This window comes from Athalia rosae, chromosome 7 (assembly GCF_917208135.1).
Source record: "Athalia rosae chromosome 7, iyAthRosa1.1, whole genome shotgun sequence".
NCBI classification, from domain to species: Eukaryota; Metazoa; Arthropoda; class Insecta; order Hymenoptera; family Athaliidae; genus Athalia; species Athalia rosae.
Genome location: NC_064032.1, coordinates 16,130,443 through 16,145,316, shown reverse-complemented (window position 1 = coordinate 16,145,316; position 14,874 = coordinate 16,130,443). Strand labels below are relative to the sequence as shown.

Genomic DNA, 14,874 nt, shown 5'->3' with positions numbered 1-14,874 from the left:
CCTGTACCAAAAACGGGAGTGGAGGAAGGGGAATGACTAGACCCGAAGGAAATAGGTAACATTTTTTCTGATGGATTTTGAACAACGAATTTATTTTCAGTAATATAATATTTTTAGGTATATTATCAAACGAGTTTAGTTTTCATATTAAAACATTTGCAGGTTGCTTATCAAACTTAGTTGTTATGTCATAATACTTTCAAGTATATTATCGAACGTATTTGGTATTTAAATAATGATAAAATATACAAACATAATGGACGTTAAGTAGTTACTTTCTACAGGTATACAAACAGAAAAACAATACAAACTTATATAAAAAAGTCAGACTCAAGGTGTGTGATTAAACATATTTTTAACAAACGATATAAGAAATAATAATATCTGGTATAAAAAGTAATACGGTACCAATCACAACAGACTTAGGAACCTATCACGATCTTTGCCTTCCGTTATGAACATTTTTATGTTGGGCAGTATAGATCTCCGGAAGTTGTTGTTCAGTGAACCGACTGATCTATGCCTTAACTTCTGAAACAAAACCAAAGTGAGTAATCAACAACATCAGTCAGATACAAAGGTGACTTGATTCTTCCGTTCCACATCTTCCTGGCACCTGCTTATCACACACAGACCTTTGATGCAAATTTGCACCGGTGTGCAATCCCAGGATTAAAAGCCATTAGTAAAATAAATTAGCATGAAATAGAGTTTTTTTTTTTCAGATAATGAAGAGATATATTCACCCCGGTACCGACCATCTTTCCCCACACCTGGTATCCTTTAGCAAGATGAATCTGGCGTGTTTCTATCAAGTATTTTATCATTTGTTTTTGTTCCCAAGGCGCATAGTTCCGTGTGCTGTAGTTTGCGATAAAACAAAAAAGAAAAAAAAAACACAATTATCAATAAATTAGAAGATTCGTTCATTCATCTGTAAACTAAAACTGACAACTCAACGTTTTAGTGCTATGATAAAAACAAGATTAAGAGCAAATATATCTACAGAGGAGGATGTGAGGGATGGGCGCTTTCCTTCGTCTCTGGTACGTCTTTAGCTTTGGCTACTTCGGTCCCGGTCTCCTCTGCAGCACCACACTGCTCCTGGCTGAATTGAATGGCTATTAGAAGTGTCAATGTAAAAGTGAGAAATAACGGTGCAAACTGTAGTGGCAAAAGGCTAAAGGGACATAGGTGTACAAAATTTCACTCACTTCGTTTCAAAATCGGTTTCATCACTAGATGACATCAATAAATTTCTCTTCCTAGCAGAATTATTTTTTTTCTTCAGGGACTTCTTAGTCCCTGCGGCTTTAGCTTTCACAACAGCGGATTTCTGAGATTTTTTTGATACGCCAGATCTCTTAGACGTGGATGGTTTCTCAGTATCACTGGCACTGTCTGATAGATCTTCCATATCTGTAGACTCTTGTCTGATCAGTGCTGTTTTGAGCCGCTTTGAAGGCCGACTCTTTGTTTTGGACAGAGAACATTCGTTCTTGTCATTCTTAATTTCTCTTTGGAGCTGCCTGGGAGGTGCAGTGTTGTTTATCTCTGTCACCTTGATATTTTTTTGGGTGGAATTTTTCCTGGATATCCATGAACTTATTGTCGCGGGCTTGGTACGCCGAACAGTTACAGGGGCGTTAACCTCTATTTCGTCATCTGAATCTATTGTTGCAGATTCGTCTGTCACAGGTTTTGAGTTCTGCCTCCCTGCAGCATTTCCCAAGTAATAGCTCTTTGTTTCAACGTTCGAGGAACTACTCTTTTGTTCTGTAGAGACTCGTTTCAGAGGATTAATTGATGGAGCTGGCCCATCTGATACATCCGAGTCATCAATTATGGCCGTATCGTCCAAAAGATCATTGCTAGTGAAATTTTTTGTTGCATGGCTTCTGGGTTGCATACGCAAAGGTGATGGCATATCGAAAAGCGCTCTGTTTTTTTCGGGAGAGCTGAAAGACTCATCCGAATCCGGATACTGTTTCTGCGTAGTTTTTTGCGATTTACGAATAACGATCGTCTCCGCTTCACTGACCGGAGAATCCGCCTTTCGCTTCATCTGCTCTGATAAACTCTCGTTAATACTTCTAAAGAAGGTTTCATCAAGGTCAGTTTGCATTGGAGATCTCGAGAAATTTTGTTTGAGTTGGGATGCAGACTGTTCGATTTCCAATGCGGATCTCATTAAGTTTGGACTCATTGAGTCAGAGGCATCTTCATGAAATGTAGACGAAAACTCTTGGGACTGGTGTTCAATGCTAGGTACCTCGTCGTCACTCCTAATTGTCAACTGCAACACAAAGTACCCATTCTAATATGCAATTGACGTTGTTATTAGGTATAAATTTGTTCAAATTAAAGACAATTTCATGAATTAATGACTCAATAAATATTCTACCAGAAATTTAGTACACTAAATTTACCTTGGAAGGAGAGACAACATTTATTTCAGATAAATTATCATCAGTCAAGCTTCGGCAAGTTTGAATGGATGCATCTCTGGAGCTAACGCTGAAATAGATTTCATTTTGATTTAATATTTATATTTCATGACTTTCATACATTAATTTTGGTTGGGTGAGATTTCATGCATCACTATTGGTTACCTAGGAAAACAATGAACTTACGAGCATGAACTTTTCCCATATAGGTACAAGCTGATCAGACACATGTGCTTCTCTGGTCCTAACCTGGGTGATTAAATACAATGAAGTCATCAAATTATTTATCGGTGCAGCTAGCAACTAGACTTACATATACGGAATCATGTCCAACAAGCCCCCCTTGTTCACCGAATCACGAACAAAATTTATGTGGAACACACGATCAATTTTATGATGATATCGATTTGCAAGCACCATAACATCACATTCATGGTATTTGACCACTCTTCCCCCATTATCCTGAAAAACAATAAAACATATGCTATAGAATTCTGTTGGAATTCCATTGTTTAAGTTCGGGCAGCGTGATACCAGAAAAATAAAAAAAAAATTAACCACGTGCTATTATATTCGAACCTAAACTGACTTACGACTATCAAATTGTGGATTTCGAGATCTTCTTCAACTTTTAGATCTACGAGGTGAAACAGCATTTTTCTCCCATTCGAAGCAAACATCCTCAAATATCAAATTCACGTACCGTAGCCCGCAAATAAGGATTTCGAGTCTATCCCTGGGATGTGAAAAGTATTGAGTGTAATTATAAGGCTGTGAAAACCGTAGTAGTAGAGAAAAAACGCAAATGAAGCGTGCTACTTACCAGTCACCACGCGCTTTTTCCTCAACTATGCAGATTCACATCACACACCACGCCAGTTCACGAGGTGCACAATGCTCAGTAAACAAATGAACCGTTGGGCCTTGATTGAAGATTTCAACCAAGCAATTTCAAAAATCGGCAGCACTTGTATGGCTCTCTGGTGGTCTATTCTCGAAGGTTATCGTTGCTATGGTATGTACTACGCACGTACGTACGTACCTAAGTATGGTACTACTTAATTTGGGTACTGCTTAATACGTATAACGTACGTACATACGTAAGTACCGTTTACTGATGATTGAAACTACTTCAAATGTACCGGTACGGAACACAAGACCCTAGCCTCTTAAACATTTCAAATGCAAATTTATAGAAAATATTAATTTAATATGAGTGAATAATTTAACGATACCAAATAATGTTTAATACACTTAGGAATTACTCGAGATTAACAGCCCGTGCCAAGGGCAAGGATTTCGCCCCAAACGAGCCGGCTTTTAGAAAGCCAGAAATCAAAGCCTCACCAGGTGACCATTTCATCACTCACCATTGAATGAATTACTGTAATATTCATACACAAATAATTTTTTCCAGTCTTTCAGTATCCAGTTAGTGCTAGTGGTGACCGCAGAGTGTACGTCTGGGGTCTTGCAGCGCACGGAGGCCTGGGCATTCTACCACGTCCATCAAAGCATAAGAAATTTGTATTTTTTCACAAACCCAGCAGACTTAGATTTGCCGAAGAACATAGCATTGTAGATATTGCATGCGGCTATGGTTTCACAGTTTTTGGTGTTCAGTCCAGGGATAATAACATATTGTGGGGCACTGGAATTAACACCGACTCACAGCTAGGTGAGTTTTGAACATGGAAGTATTGCAACTTTTTGAACAATAAATTTTTTGCCGGTCTATTACTTCTTTTCCTGATTGGAACCAAAGTTACTTGCAAATACGTTGTACTTGGCCTCAAAGGGTTCTACTTAATTTTTCCTAGGGTCTGATGAGACTGAAAGGACTCCTCATGAGCTTCTGCTAGTCCCAAGGCCTATACACCTTCCTTTGAATAGCCCAACTGCCAAAATCACTGCATTAGCTGCTGGGCGAGCTCATTTACTAGTTTTAACAACAGAAGGTCTTTTCACTCTTGGGAACAATGGCTATGGGCAATGTGGGCGACCTATAATTGTTGGCGAAGATTATAGGAATAATAAAATAATTCATCATCTACCAGATGTCGTAGGAGAACCTATTGTCTCTGTTATTGCTGGTCAAGATCACAGGTACCTAACAACTGATGGAAATAGATTTTTCTTGTCGACACCACATTATTAATGGTTGTCTCAGTATTCTTTTTACAAATGAAGGAGTATAGTCGAACTTACCATTAGCAACAACTTATCGATTTTCATAGTATGCTTCTAACTGAGGCTGGTCGAGTTTACACATTTGGATGGGGTGCAGATGGGCAAACCGGTCTTGCACATTACAGGAACGAACATAAACCAAGCTTAGTTAAAGGAGATTTGGCTGGTCAACGCATTACCAAAGTTGCTTGTGTTGCAGACTGTGTGTTGGCACTCAGTGGTATGCAAAAAAAAAGAAATGATGTACGAAATGGTTATTTGGGATGCATTTTGAAGGAAGAATTTGGCCCAAGATCTGATGTGATACTGATCTGATCACTAAATTAATCAGAATATTAACAGCTACTGACTCCTTTATTGAACTTCCTTAGATGAAGGCAAAGTCTTTGGATGGGGAAATTCAGAATATGGACAATTGCCAGGACTGTTGGATTGTCACCAAATAAACGTTGCGACAGAAATCAAAGAGTGCCGTTCTTTGGGTCGTATCATCGATATTGCTGCAGGTGGAAGTTTTTGCATGGCTTTAAACAGTAAGGGCGCATTGTAACGTTGCACACTCAATTAATGTTGGGAGATTATTTGCATACTGCTTTCTCTTCGCCTAGATGAAGGCAACGTATTTGTTTGGGGCTATGGAATCCTCGGGCTTGGCCCAGCTGTACAACGAGCTAAACAGCCTACGAAAATTCCTCCCACTTTGTTTGGTTTGAATGCCTATGACCAGAAAACCCAGGTACACTTGAACTTATTTTGTTTCAGCAAAAACATTATTATATCCATTTTTCTCTACTACTACTTTCGGCAACCTATTTACAGGTCTCCAAAATATATTGTGGTATCAGTCAACTAGCTGCAGTAACGAACAATGGAGATCTTTACATGTGGGGCTGCAATAAATTCGGATCTTTGGGCCTCGGTCATGAAAACGATCAATTTTTTCCTTTGAAAGTGAGTGATTTGATATCACGCGCCACTGCCCTCAAACAATCTGAGTTTTTAGTTTGCAGGACGTCGGCGCTACTTTATCTTACTCTCATTTGATTAATTTAATTTTTTTACTCCAGGTAGCAGTAGGCGCAGAGGTAAAAAAAGTTTGTTGTGGTGTCGACCACACAGTGACATTGTGCAAACCGTATGTATAATGAATATTTTTTTTCACACATTCATTGAGTCTCATCAAATAACAACTTCTGAGATAAATTATTTCTATTACTTTGTCGTAATATGACTAAGATAATATTTTTCGTTCAATTGGTGGAACTTTAGGTTCTATTTTTTTTAATAGAAGAACGATTGAAAGACACGATTGACGTGGAAATCCCTCTTTTATTTGCATAATTGTTTACTGATTTGTACAGTAACACTTTAATCGATTAAATCTAATGTCTAGTAGATAAGTAGAATAAAAAAGGTTGATCGAAAATGAAAAACGATACCGAAATTTATTAATCCTATAATAAGTTGAAAGCCTGTTTCTCATAATTCTCGAGTAATGGCATGTGATTGTTGATGATAAAATATCAGTGAAATTTATGCTAGTAGTTTGTCTAAGATGAGGCACTTGCCTCTTCAAGTCATCATGATATGAGAGTTTTTCAATATTCGAGAAATCTGTGTACATTTTGCATTGGTAATTTCTACGGTAACAAGAATTATCTTGATAATACCTTATAAAAATTCAGCGGAATCAAAAAACTTTCCGTCAAACTGATTCTTTGAAACAACTGTGACATAAAGAGCAGATTATTTCATACGTTTTTTCTACCATTATATAATGCCCATTTAGTTTTTACTAGTGAAAAAAATTAAAAACGATAAGTGCAATCAAAATTATTGGATAAAGCTTCAGAGTGTTGGCGTTGCTGCGGCATACAAGATTCCCGTATGATATAGTGTACTTGCGCATGTTTGGGTAACGGCACACAGTAGCATCTGCAATATTAAGTGCACAGATAAGGTAAAAATAAAATAAGAATAATAAAATAACTGGTGGTTTTGTGATTAATACAATGTAAAAACTTACCAGTGCACTGGTAGACTATAGAGTTGGAAGGATCAGCTTGCACAGATAGATAGAGCGGCGAGCAGTCACTTATTAAACTGGTATCGCCGCATGAAAACTCTATAGTGTGTGTGTTAGAAGTCACTGTTGTACAGCTCACATCACCGCTCATAGACGAATTTGGCTGAATAATGCTGCGTGAATGACATACGTTTAGGGTCCCCCAGCCGGCACCTAATACCTGTACAAAGCAAAAACGCAGTTTAGTGCAGCAATGGAATTCCGTATTAAAAATACGTTACTAAATTTACCATTAAAAACTCACATTGATAGTGGCAGTGTTGTAATCAAAATAGTTAGGATGCATCCTGTAGTAATTAATTCCAGAGGGTTCTACGTAGTCGTCAAACGAGCCCGAGTTTCCGGATGATGAAAATGAAGCGCCACATGCAGAGTTTATCAGGCGCTTGGGGACTGCATTAAAAAAAAAATGAATTTGGAAGGAATATATACGACACCATTGCAGACAAGGTAAATAATTTCCTGTAAGAAGTTCAATTTCTCACATTCTTTTATTCTTGATATAATCGGAGCACTCGTTCTCCTTAGATTTGTACTTCCCAGTGTTGTGACACTGATGGTGTCACTGGAAAGGTCGACTGCTAAACTGGACCAAATATCCCTGGATCCAAATGATACGTAGAGGAACGAGGTATCTAAAAATGGAAAAACAGAAAATATTGAAACAGTTTTGGGACTCAAGACATCTTCATACTCACCAGGTAGTTCCAATCTCATAAGCCTCAACTGTTCGGCACAGTAACTTCTGTCTGAATCTGAAATGGTTGATGAGTAAAATAGGATCAGTACAACTTCTGAACTGCTGCCGCCGGTGTTCCGAATTTGTTCTTCATTCAAACGGTCAGTCTGGAGACGTCTTACGGTATCCAATGACCTGGGTAAGTCGAAGCCTTTTGGTACTAAAAATTTTATTCCATTTAGTTTTTGGGAATAAGTGTCAAGGACGATCGGCCAACCGATGTAAATTTTCTTTACTTACGGTTATTGTATTGGGTTGAATTGAACGTGTAGAAATCGAGGAGCGAGTTCGTACAGTTTATCAGTATGCTACCGTTCTGGCCGTTTATTATAGTGAAGTTACTGTTGTACATTCCAACTTCAATGCCTTCCAATACAGCTCTGCAATTTCAATTACACGCATTAAGTTTCGGAAAATAGGGGGTGATTTTTGTTACAGCCTGATACTCCGTAGTACGTACGTTATAATAGGTTGCACGGAATCATATGGCCAGAAGGTATCTAGAAGAATAGTTAAATGTGTCGTAGCCCTATTCAAACCAGCTGACAAGTCAGTTTCGGTGCAAGTCAGATCATTGTTTAATGAAGTTGCTAGAACAATTAATTTCTGTTAATAATTTGTAAAACTTAAAAGATTCGGCATAAACATTTAAATATAGGTTTTGAACGGATTAGCATTACTCACGAATGAAGCTACTGAGTGCATTGGTAGCATGAACTGTGTAGTTTTGTATGATTTCAGCACTAATCCTTGCTCCTGCTAGCTTTGTAACCGAGAGCCGCAGGGCTGCACTAAATGCCTGAGTGATAAAATTCATGCTATATTGATGGAATCAAAATCATAACGGTTTCACTTACCTGATCGGCCATTGTTGATAACGCGGCAACTGTGGTGAAGTGTGTTCGTCTGTTACATGCGCGCATACTAGCATTAAATACTCCTTGAGAGCTGTAATATGCGTCCAAAATCTGGGAGAGCCTTAAGCTTCTAACGGCCGAGTACCACCTCTGCACACTGTCTGCCAGAATCAAACCATCGAGGTCACCTCGTATTTCTGCTGTGGTCATTTGGAGGTCATCGGTACTAGTCAAGAAGTACCATTTCGGTTGTGTGGTCGCGTTGAATGCCCCAGTCACACCGATATTTGTGGTACTTCTTTGCAGTGGGCCTTGCATCAAAGCCACTTCTGCCAAATCACCTATTGAACATAAATACGTCAATTTATAAAGTGACGACTATCTTTGATTATCAGAAATGAGGGCGTATGTTCATCCAATTACCTGCTATTGTTGCCAACCACCTGTTGTGTATGGCAGAACCACTAGCATACCCTTCTGATACCGCTTGTGCACTCAACATATCCCTCAGAGCCGTTGTCTGTGGTTCTAAAGCAGCAGCGATCCCAGCCAGGAGAGGACCAGCTGCAACAGCCCCCCAACTGCAATGTGGTTGTTTTAAAATTATGTAATAATTATTATATATGAAATTTTGATGATGCCAAAGTTGAGTTCTGTTCAGTACGGGTCTGGAACTATTATGATAGTGTCACCTACTCTGTATGTATGACGCCACTTTCAACAGGACATGTACTCTGAACATGATGAGCTATAATGCGAGCGCTATCTGGATGATTTGGAGGTAGTGGTGGATACATCCAGGTAGGATCATCCGTAGTTGCCTTTGATTGGAAGTCTCCAGTCCTATGCTTTATTAATTCTCTGAATCAATGATGCAAAGCAGAATGAGAAATTAGTCCTTATGATATGTGATGAATTAAAGTCACTGGACTGTCAGGTGTTTCATATATCATACATACAACTCTTCAGGTGATAGAGTCTCCGCGTCATCCGTAATGCCTCCAGTTGTTATTTCGTAATTTGCATCACGTTTTTCTCTATACTGTGCTGTTTGTGATATAGATTGACACACTGTACCTTCGTCGCCACGTTCCAGTCTTTCAATAGTGCTCGATATCATGTAATGCAACGTGCACTGTAAGGAAGAATAGTTATAATACTTTAAAGTAATAACTTATGTTTTCTCATACTCTTTTCCTGAAATTTCATTCTTGTGTTTAACTGTTCAATTACTTCTCAAGAATTCACTCACCCTTTCAGCAATGGTGAGACTGGCATTCGGAAAATTAACGGCACTACCTGGTATCAGTTGAAGGGTTGCAACATGCCGATGAAAGGAATGGCCAAGTGGGGCAAATGGAATTACACCAACCTGGGCAACTACATTCGGATTTCGTTCAATACCATCTTGCCGGAACCTAGAAGGTATTATAGACAATTATTAGTGATACTAATTTTTCTTTCTCTATTTTTAATTAATAATTTTTATTATCAAGATTACTATCATTTCATTACCTGTGGAGAATCGCGGTAGACAGCGTACGCAGATCCATATTGAGTCCAGGCAGATTTTCAATTTTACGGAGGATGGCAATTAGCGTATGTATGTTATTTGGTAGCCTGTTGTCTCTTTCAAGTATCAGCGAATTATTGTAACACTCAATCAACGAATTCGATAAATCTGCCGAAGCATTTTCTTGTGCTAAGATTCCTGTATTACAGAAATCAAAATTTCAGGTGTTTGCATTTTGTTCCAGGCGATAAATAATTGAATCTAATGAAATAAATTCAAATTACGTTCAATCAATCAAATAGCGCTCCCATGATCAATCGATTTGGAAGAATTTGAGGATTAGGTAATAAAGCCACAGAAGTTATGGATAATGAATGAAAATTTTCACTACAAGCTAATTATTGTAACTTACCCGCGATGGCGAAAAGCGCCAGGAATGAAAACATCTTCATCTTATCGCGTCTGAAAAAAAATATGTTACTCGAATTCGATGAAACATGGAAAGCGGAAAGCAATGTAAACTTCATAGCATTTAGAGTGTTAATGGCAGTTTTGGGGGAAGGCAGTAATATTTACTTGTAATAACAACTCACAAATGCATCTTTAAACTGGAATTTTTAGGCAATTGGCATTCTCGCACAAACTTGCAGGTACCACAAACGTCGATGGAGTTCCTTTTAAAAAAACTATCGATCGCCGTTACTGATTTTCAGCACCACACCTTTATGGCTACAAACGAAATCTATTATCACTATCAGATGATAAGATATGATATACCGTAGTGACTAACAGCTTCCTCTCCCGCACAAACTGACATATAGTATACCGAATACCACTTTTTCCAGATACATCAGTGGCCCGTTCAAAGTTATAAGGCAGCTCTCAGAATTAACTTTCATGACTGACCGTAAATTAATTTATGAATCACAGCTTCAGTTTTTCTCACGAGTCACATCTTTTTTTTGGCAATCCTGACAAGATTTTAATTCTAGTCTTTGAATTTCATGCAACTTCCATAAAATTTTGAGTCAAAGTACGATTTCGGCTAAATTGAGCCTGTTTAATTTGAGATATGAATTTTTCAGTATGCGATTAAGTACATAAGCTACAAAAATCTATGCTTTCGATAAGTTTTTTATGCTTTTTTATCTTTTGATGATGATTAGCTAATACACCTGATACTTGATTTCTGAAGGTGTTTAACTACACGAGTCTTTGCAGCTATAGTAAACCGGGACACCGTAACCATTTCACATATTTGTGTAATCTTATCACAGGTGAGAAGGCTTATCTTCTTTAATCTGTTCGTGAGTCAGTCTTATTCATGGTACTCTATGTAAGTAATATTGTACGATATTAGTAGTACTATCTCTTCGAACTGTCACAATGAAAATTGGTTCTTCTTTATTGATTGTGTGTTACGGTATGAAGTTTGAAAAATTTACACAGAAATTATATTAATGAAATTTAGTTTGCAAACCCACTTTTATATAGATATCAAAATTGTTAGACAACCAACCTGGTGAAATGCTAGATGTACACCCGATCAAATGATCAAAGATTCATTCCTTAATATCATTTCACTATCTTCAGGAGTTTTATTGTCAAATTGCCAAGTGCTCTTCCCATACAAATTGGAGGAATGCTATCCAAATGGAACCATCGAGGGTACTCAGATACCAACAAATATCAGAATTTTGATAGATGTCATTCAAAAAGCAGAGCGTTATGCCCACACTACATTGGATATGAGGACCATGTCTTCGTCGCTGCTTCGCAGGTCTATAAAATTGATATGCCAGTATGTATGTACGATTCATAAAATTTTACAATCAACTTGGTCCCAATCAGGTTTCGATTCGACGGTATCCAACGACAAAATGGGATTCCAGCTGTAGTTGGAATTCTGCCATTTGGTGGAACAGGACCTCAGCGTGCCAAACACGAATTAATTGAAGAATTGGTACCTGGTGATTCTGACAGATTTCCCTCCGAAGCTCTCACTCTGACAGAGCGTTGCGTATTACATCGTGCGATTTCATCAACAATTTGGGAGCACCCTATGGCTGAAGTAGAAAAATTGTGTAGAGCACCATCTGAAAAAGTATCTGGTGAAGAATGAAAAACTCCTATCAAAATTAAATAAATGGAATAAAGTTTAGAACAGACTTAACAGGCAATTTTTTTTAGGCAGATCTAAGTCTGACGTCCCTATGGTATGCCCCATTGAAACTGGTGTCATAATCACTCCATACGGAACTATTACACCTGGTACAGTTATAGCCTCCATCGCAGCATCTCTCCAGCCACAGAGCGTACCAATTCGTTTGTTGGTTCACCCACCAAAAATGTATCGACAAGGTAGATTCTGCAAAGCCCCAGAATATACTAGATTTTCAAGTCTATATTATATCCTTTGTCATCCAGCGACCACACACAACACGGAGTTACCATTGGTGAACTATGACAAAGACGAAGTTGACCTGTTTGTACCCCACGGCCAAATCTCAAGCGGGAAATCCATGTCCTACAAAAATCTGATGGAGTCCGCTACTAAATTGGATAATATCTGGGTAGCCTCACTTGCGGGTAAGGATTGGTCGCTCAAGAAAACTAGCGGCAGAAATTAAACTTTCTATCGCTATTTAAGGTGATATCGGAGAAATGGCCGTTTATCAAGGGCCCATTGTCGGATCTGCAATGGCTTTAGGAGCAACTGGATTTTGGAACAGTACTATGCAGCCCAGAACATTTTATCTGACAGATCATAATGGGCATTTAGAGGCAACCCGAGCTGAAATCATTGGCGGAATCGACGGTGAGGTAGCGATGTAATCACTGCTCAGAACTCCTTGAAACATGTCATTCCTCGTCTTAATACTGAGGATGAAAAAATGTCGGTATAATTCCAGGCCTAATAATTGGAAAGAATTTAGAAGCATGGATCGACGGTTTTCACAGTCTTCGCTTGAGCCAAGTTTTGGATATGTATTACAGCCACGACGGTATTGCATTTGATAAAAATATGAAGGCGTGTCAGCGAGCAGCGAACTTTCCACACGTTGCACCGAGAACAACGCTAACGGAACAGGTGAGCAACTGAACTAATGAATGCTTAATGATACGTCAGTTTTTTTTCAAGACTTCTTTTCCAAACTAGGCCCATGCTGTTTCTCAAATTTTGGCACATCGCAACAGTGACTCTTATATTTTTCCTGAAACCCTAATTAAATTGTCGGATTATGCGGTTGATAAGTTCTCATCCTATGCGGACCAATATCTTTTCGGTCAGACTAACTGCGGCAATCCAGAGCCAAGGCCTCAGTTGGAAATTTTCGTAGCCTTTGATGGTGCCTGGTCCAGGGATTATACCGCGGATTTTTTATCGTAAGTATTTTTTTTTAATGGAAACAAATATTCTTAAGACATCTCCTAGAATGTTATGAATGCATATTGACTTGTTTTGGACGCCAAAGGGTGATGGTCGAGGATTTGGACGTGTCGACTTATGGATCAAGAATGGGTCTGCTTCAGGGAACAACTGGAGAGTGGCTAGCTAACGTGACTCATAGTCCAACTACAATTTTCCACGCATTGACTAATTTCAGCCAGATAACATGTGAGCAGAACAAGCAAGATTGGAGCTTACTCGTTTACATCCATTTTTTATTATATTTAAAAACCTGTAGGGCCCACCGCGCTGAACTTCATCAAAGTATTCGAACAGATTAATATGCACCTCAATAAAACCTGGAGCAAAAACAGCGAACACCATGTGATTGGCAGTTTCGGACAAGTTGTTATATTGCTCGCTCCGCGAACTGTGTTAAACCAAAACGAACAACAATACACCATAGCAGCAATACGACAATTGAAACATAACTACCCTGGTAATTCACGCCGTTTCAAGAGTTCAATTTACACATGAAAAAAAATCTACTATACTTTTGCATCATGGATTTTTATTTCGTTCGCAGAACTCCGATTTCTGTATTACGGTTCAGAGTTCTACTCCCAATCACTGGGAAATCTTATTCTGACGGAAGAGGATCATTTGATTAAAAGTCTGAAGATAGATGACCTCAATAGATACCTCCTCACAGGCAAGTAGCATTAGAATATTAAAAGAAATCATCTCAGCCGTAATTTCGATTCATACTTGAACGCATAAAATATAATTCCTTGTAGTTCCAAGAATCTTACGCCCTCCTTCAAACTTGACTGAGACAAACGGTAGGAAAAATCAATTCGAGGATTACATAGGACTTGGTAGAGATTTGTCCTTTGAGCTGCATCCGCAGTGGCGGATAAATACCAAAAAAGTTAAAGTCACAGTAGGTCGACTTTTCTAAACTGCTCGTAGTCCGTACGAGTGTTGTGAAAAATTTAAGTTAATCGAAATTTATTTTTCGAATATAGTTTCATGCCGTTGGTTACGGTAGTATGAAAGTCTGCTCATGGAATAAATGGGGTGCATCTAAAACGCAAAATGGATTTTACTGCCAGGAGCTCACGGGTCACCATGAGATCAGTATGAGTGATTATTTCGACTGTCGTTATGGAAAGTCATGTCCTACTACGTATTATCGAGTTCAGAATGTAACGTCTCTGCTGAGATGTAGTGGTGCGTAGAGCATTCTATTGTTCCGTAGAGGTCATGACGAAAAAAGAAAAAAAGGCTAATTTTGGTTTGATCTATTTCAGAGATGGACTGCAAGCTGCCTAGTCATGTCAGGTACCTGATACGTATGGAGAATTTTCAATACACGAATTCTCCTAGCGCCACTATAACTGTTTCTAGATCCCTATTCATATCTAGTCAGTTCTTCATTTTTACGTCATTAATCTTGAAGAACTTTAGCTTCAAGTTATTCATTCTATCTTCGAATATTGAGTAAAATGCATGGCATTTTATTCGTGAGGACAATGGAATACCATATTCTATTATTTATTAAAATCTCAGGTAACTTTTAATAAATTTTTAATTAATTGAATCATTTGGAAATCATAGTAATATAGAAAACAATCAATGTAACAGTAAC

At 38.4% G+C, this 14,874-nt stretch overlaps 4 protein-coding genes across 14 annotated transcripts; 2 read left to right on the top strand and 2 right to left on the bottom strand.

Moving 5' to 3' along the window:
* Window positions 1-75: 75 nt before the first annotated feature.
* LOC105684123 lies at window positions 76-3,429 on the bottom strand. 6 transcript variants are annotated; one of them, XM_012397255.3, is made up of 9 exons: window positions 3,271-3,429; window positions 3,041-3,183; window positions 2,761-2,909; window positions 2,634-2,696; window positions 2,430-2,517; window positions 1,215-2,296; window positions 1,007-1,108; window positions 747-861; window positions 76-531 (listed from the first exon to the last, which is right to left on the bottom strand). In XM_012397255.3, the coding sequence occupies exons 2-9, from the start codon at window positions 3,125-3,127 to the stop codon at window positions 412-414; spliced, it is 1,806 nt and encodes a 601-aa protein (XP_012252678.2). In that variant the 5' UTR covers window positions 3,128-3,183; window positions 3,271-3,429; the 3' UTR covers window positions 76-411. The 6 variants fall into 6 exon arrangements, with proteins under 6 accessions (XP_012252678.2, XP_020706920.2, XP_012252679.2 ...); XM_020851261.2 differs by having other exon boundaries at window positions 76-528; XM_012397256.3 differs by having other exon boundaries at window positions 759-861.
* A 35-nt stretch (window positions 3,430-3,464) lies between these two features.
* LOC105684129 (RCC1-like G exchanging factor-like protein) lies at window positions 3,465-6,070 on the top strand. 2 transcript variants are annotated; one of them, XM_012397271.3, is made up of 9 exons: window positions 3,465-3,591; window positions 3,706-3,797; window positions 3,865-4,125; window positions 4,268-4,553; window positions 4,685-4,857; window positions 5,009-5,170; window positions 5,246-5,373; window positions 5,457-5,588; window positions 5,705-6,070. In XM_012397271.3, the coding sequence occupies exons 1-9, from the start codon at window positions 3,584-3,586 to the stop codon at window positions 5,780-5,782; spliced, it is 1,320 nt and encodes a 439-aa protein (XP_012252694.2). In that variant the 5' UTR covers window positions 3,465-3,583; the 3' UTR covers window positions 5,783-6,070. The 2 variants fall into 2 exon arrangements, with proteins under 2 accessions (XP_012252694.2, XP_012252693.2); XM_012397270.3 differs by lacking the exon at window positions 3,465-3,591 and having other exon boundaries at window positions 3,598-3,797.
* LOC105684119 lies at window positions 5,947-11,014 on the bottom strand. Of its 2 annotated transcripts, XM_012397250.3 has the most exons (16): window positions 10,426-11,014; window positions 10,245-10,294; window positions 9,835-10,030; window positions 9,572-9,737; window positions 9,279-9,454; window positions 9,016-9,180; window positions 8,743-8,900; window positions 8,320-8,660; window positions 8,147-8,261; window positions 7,923-8,052; window positions 7,703-7,842; window positions 7,422-7,622; window positions 7,209-7,358; window positions 6,968-7,116; window positions 6,664-6,883; window positions 5,947-6,572 (listed from the first exon to the last, which is right to left on the bottom strand). In XM_012397250.3, the coding sequence occupies exons 1-16, from the start codon at window positions 10,431-10,433 to the stop codon at window positions 6,433-6,435; spliced, it is 2,505 nt and encodes an 834-aa protein (XP_012252673.2). In that variant the 5' UTR covers window positions 10,434-11,014; the 3' UTR covers window positions 5,947-6,432. The 2 variants fall into 2 exon arrangements, with proteins under 2 accessions (XP_012252673.2, XP_048514497.1); XM_048658540.1 differs by lacking the exon at window positions 9,016-9,180.
* LOC105684120 lies at window positions 7,463-14,826 on the top strand. 4 transcript variants are annotated; one of them, XM_048658541.1, is made up of 16 exons: window positions 7,463-7,601; window positions 9,580-9,744; window positions 9,816-9,918; window positions 11,426-11,612; window positions 11,684-11,943; window positions 12,023-12,193; window positions 12,260-12,421; window positions 12,483-12,650; window positions 12,745-12,923; window positions 12,993-13,219; window positions 13,309-13,451; window positions 13,522-13,722; window positions 13,810-13,935; window positions 14,021-14,166; window positions 14,252-14,456; window positions 14,537-14,826. In XM_048658541.1, the coding sequence occupies exons 4-16, from the start codon at window positions 11,581-11,583 to the stop codon at window positions 14,728-14,730; spliced, it is 2,214 nt and encodes a 737-aa protein (XP_048514498.1). In that variant the 5' UTR covers window positions 7,463-7,601; window positions 9,580-9,744; window positions 9,816-9,918; window positions 11,426-11,580; the 3' UTR covers window positions 14,731-14,826. The 4 variants fall into 4 exon arrangements, with proteins under 4 accessions (XP_048514498.1, XP_020706916.2, XP_048514499.1 ...); XM_020851257.2 differs by having other exon boundaries at window positions 9,816-9,922; XM_048658542.1 differs by lacking the exon at window positions 7,463-7,601 and adding an exon at window positions 9,295-9,485.
* Window positions 14,827-14,874: the final 48 nt, after the last annotated feature.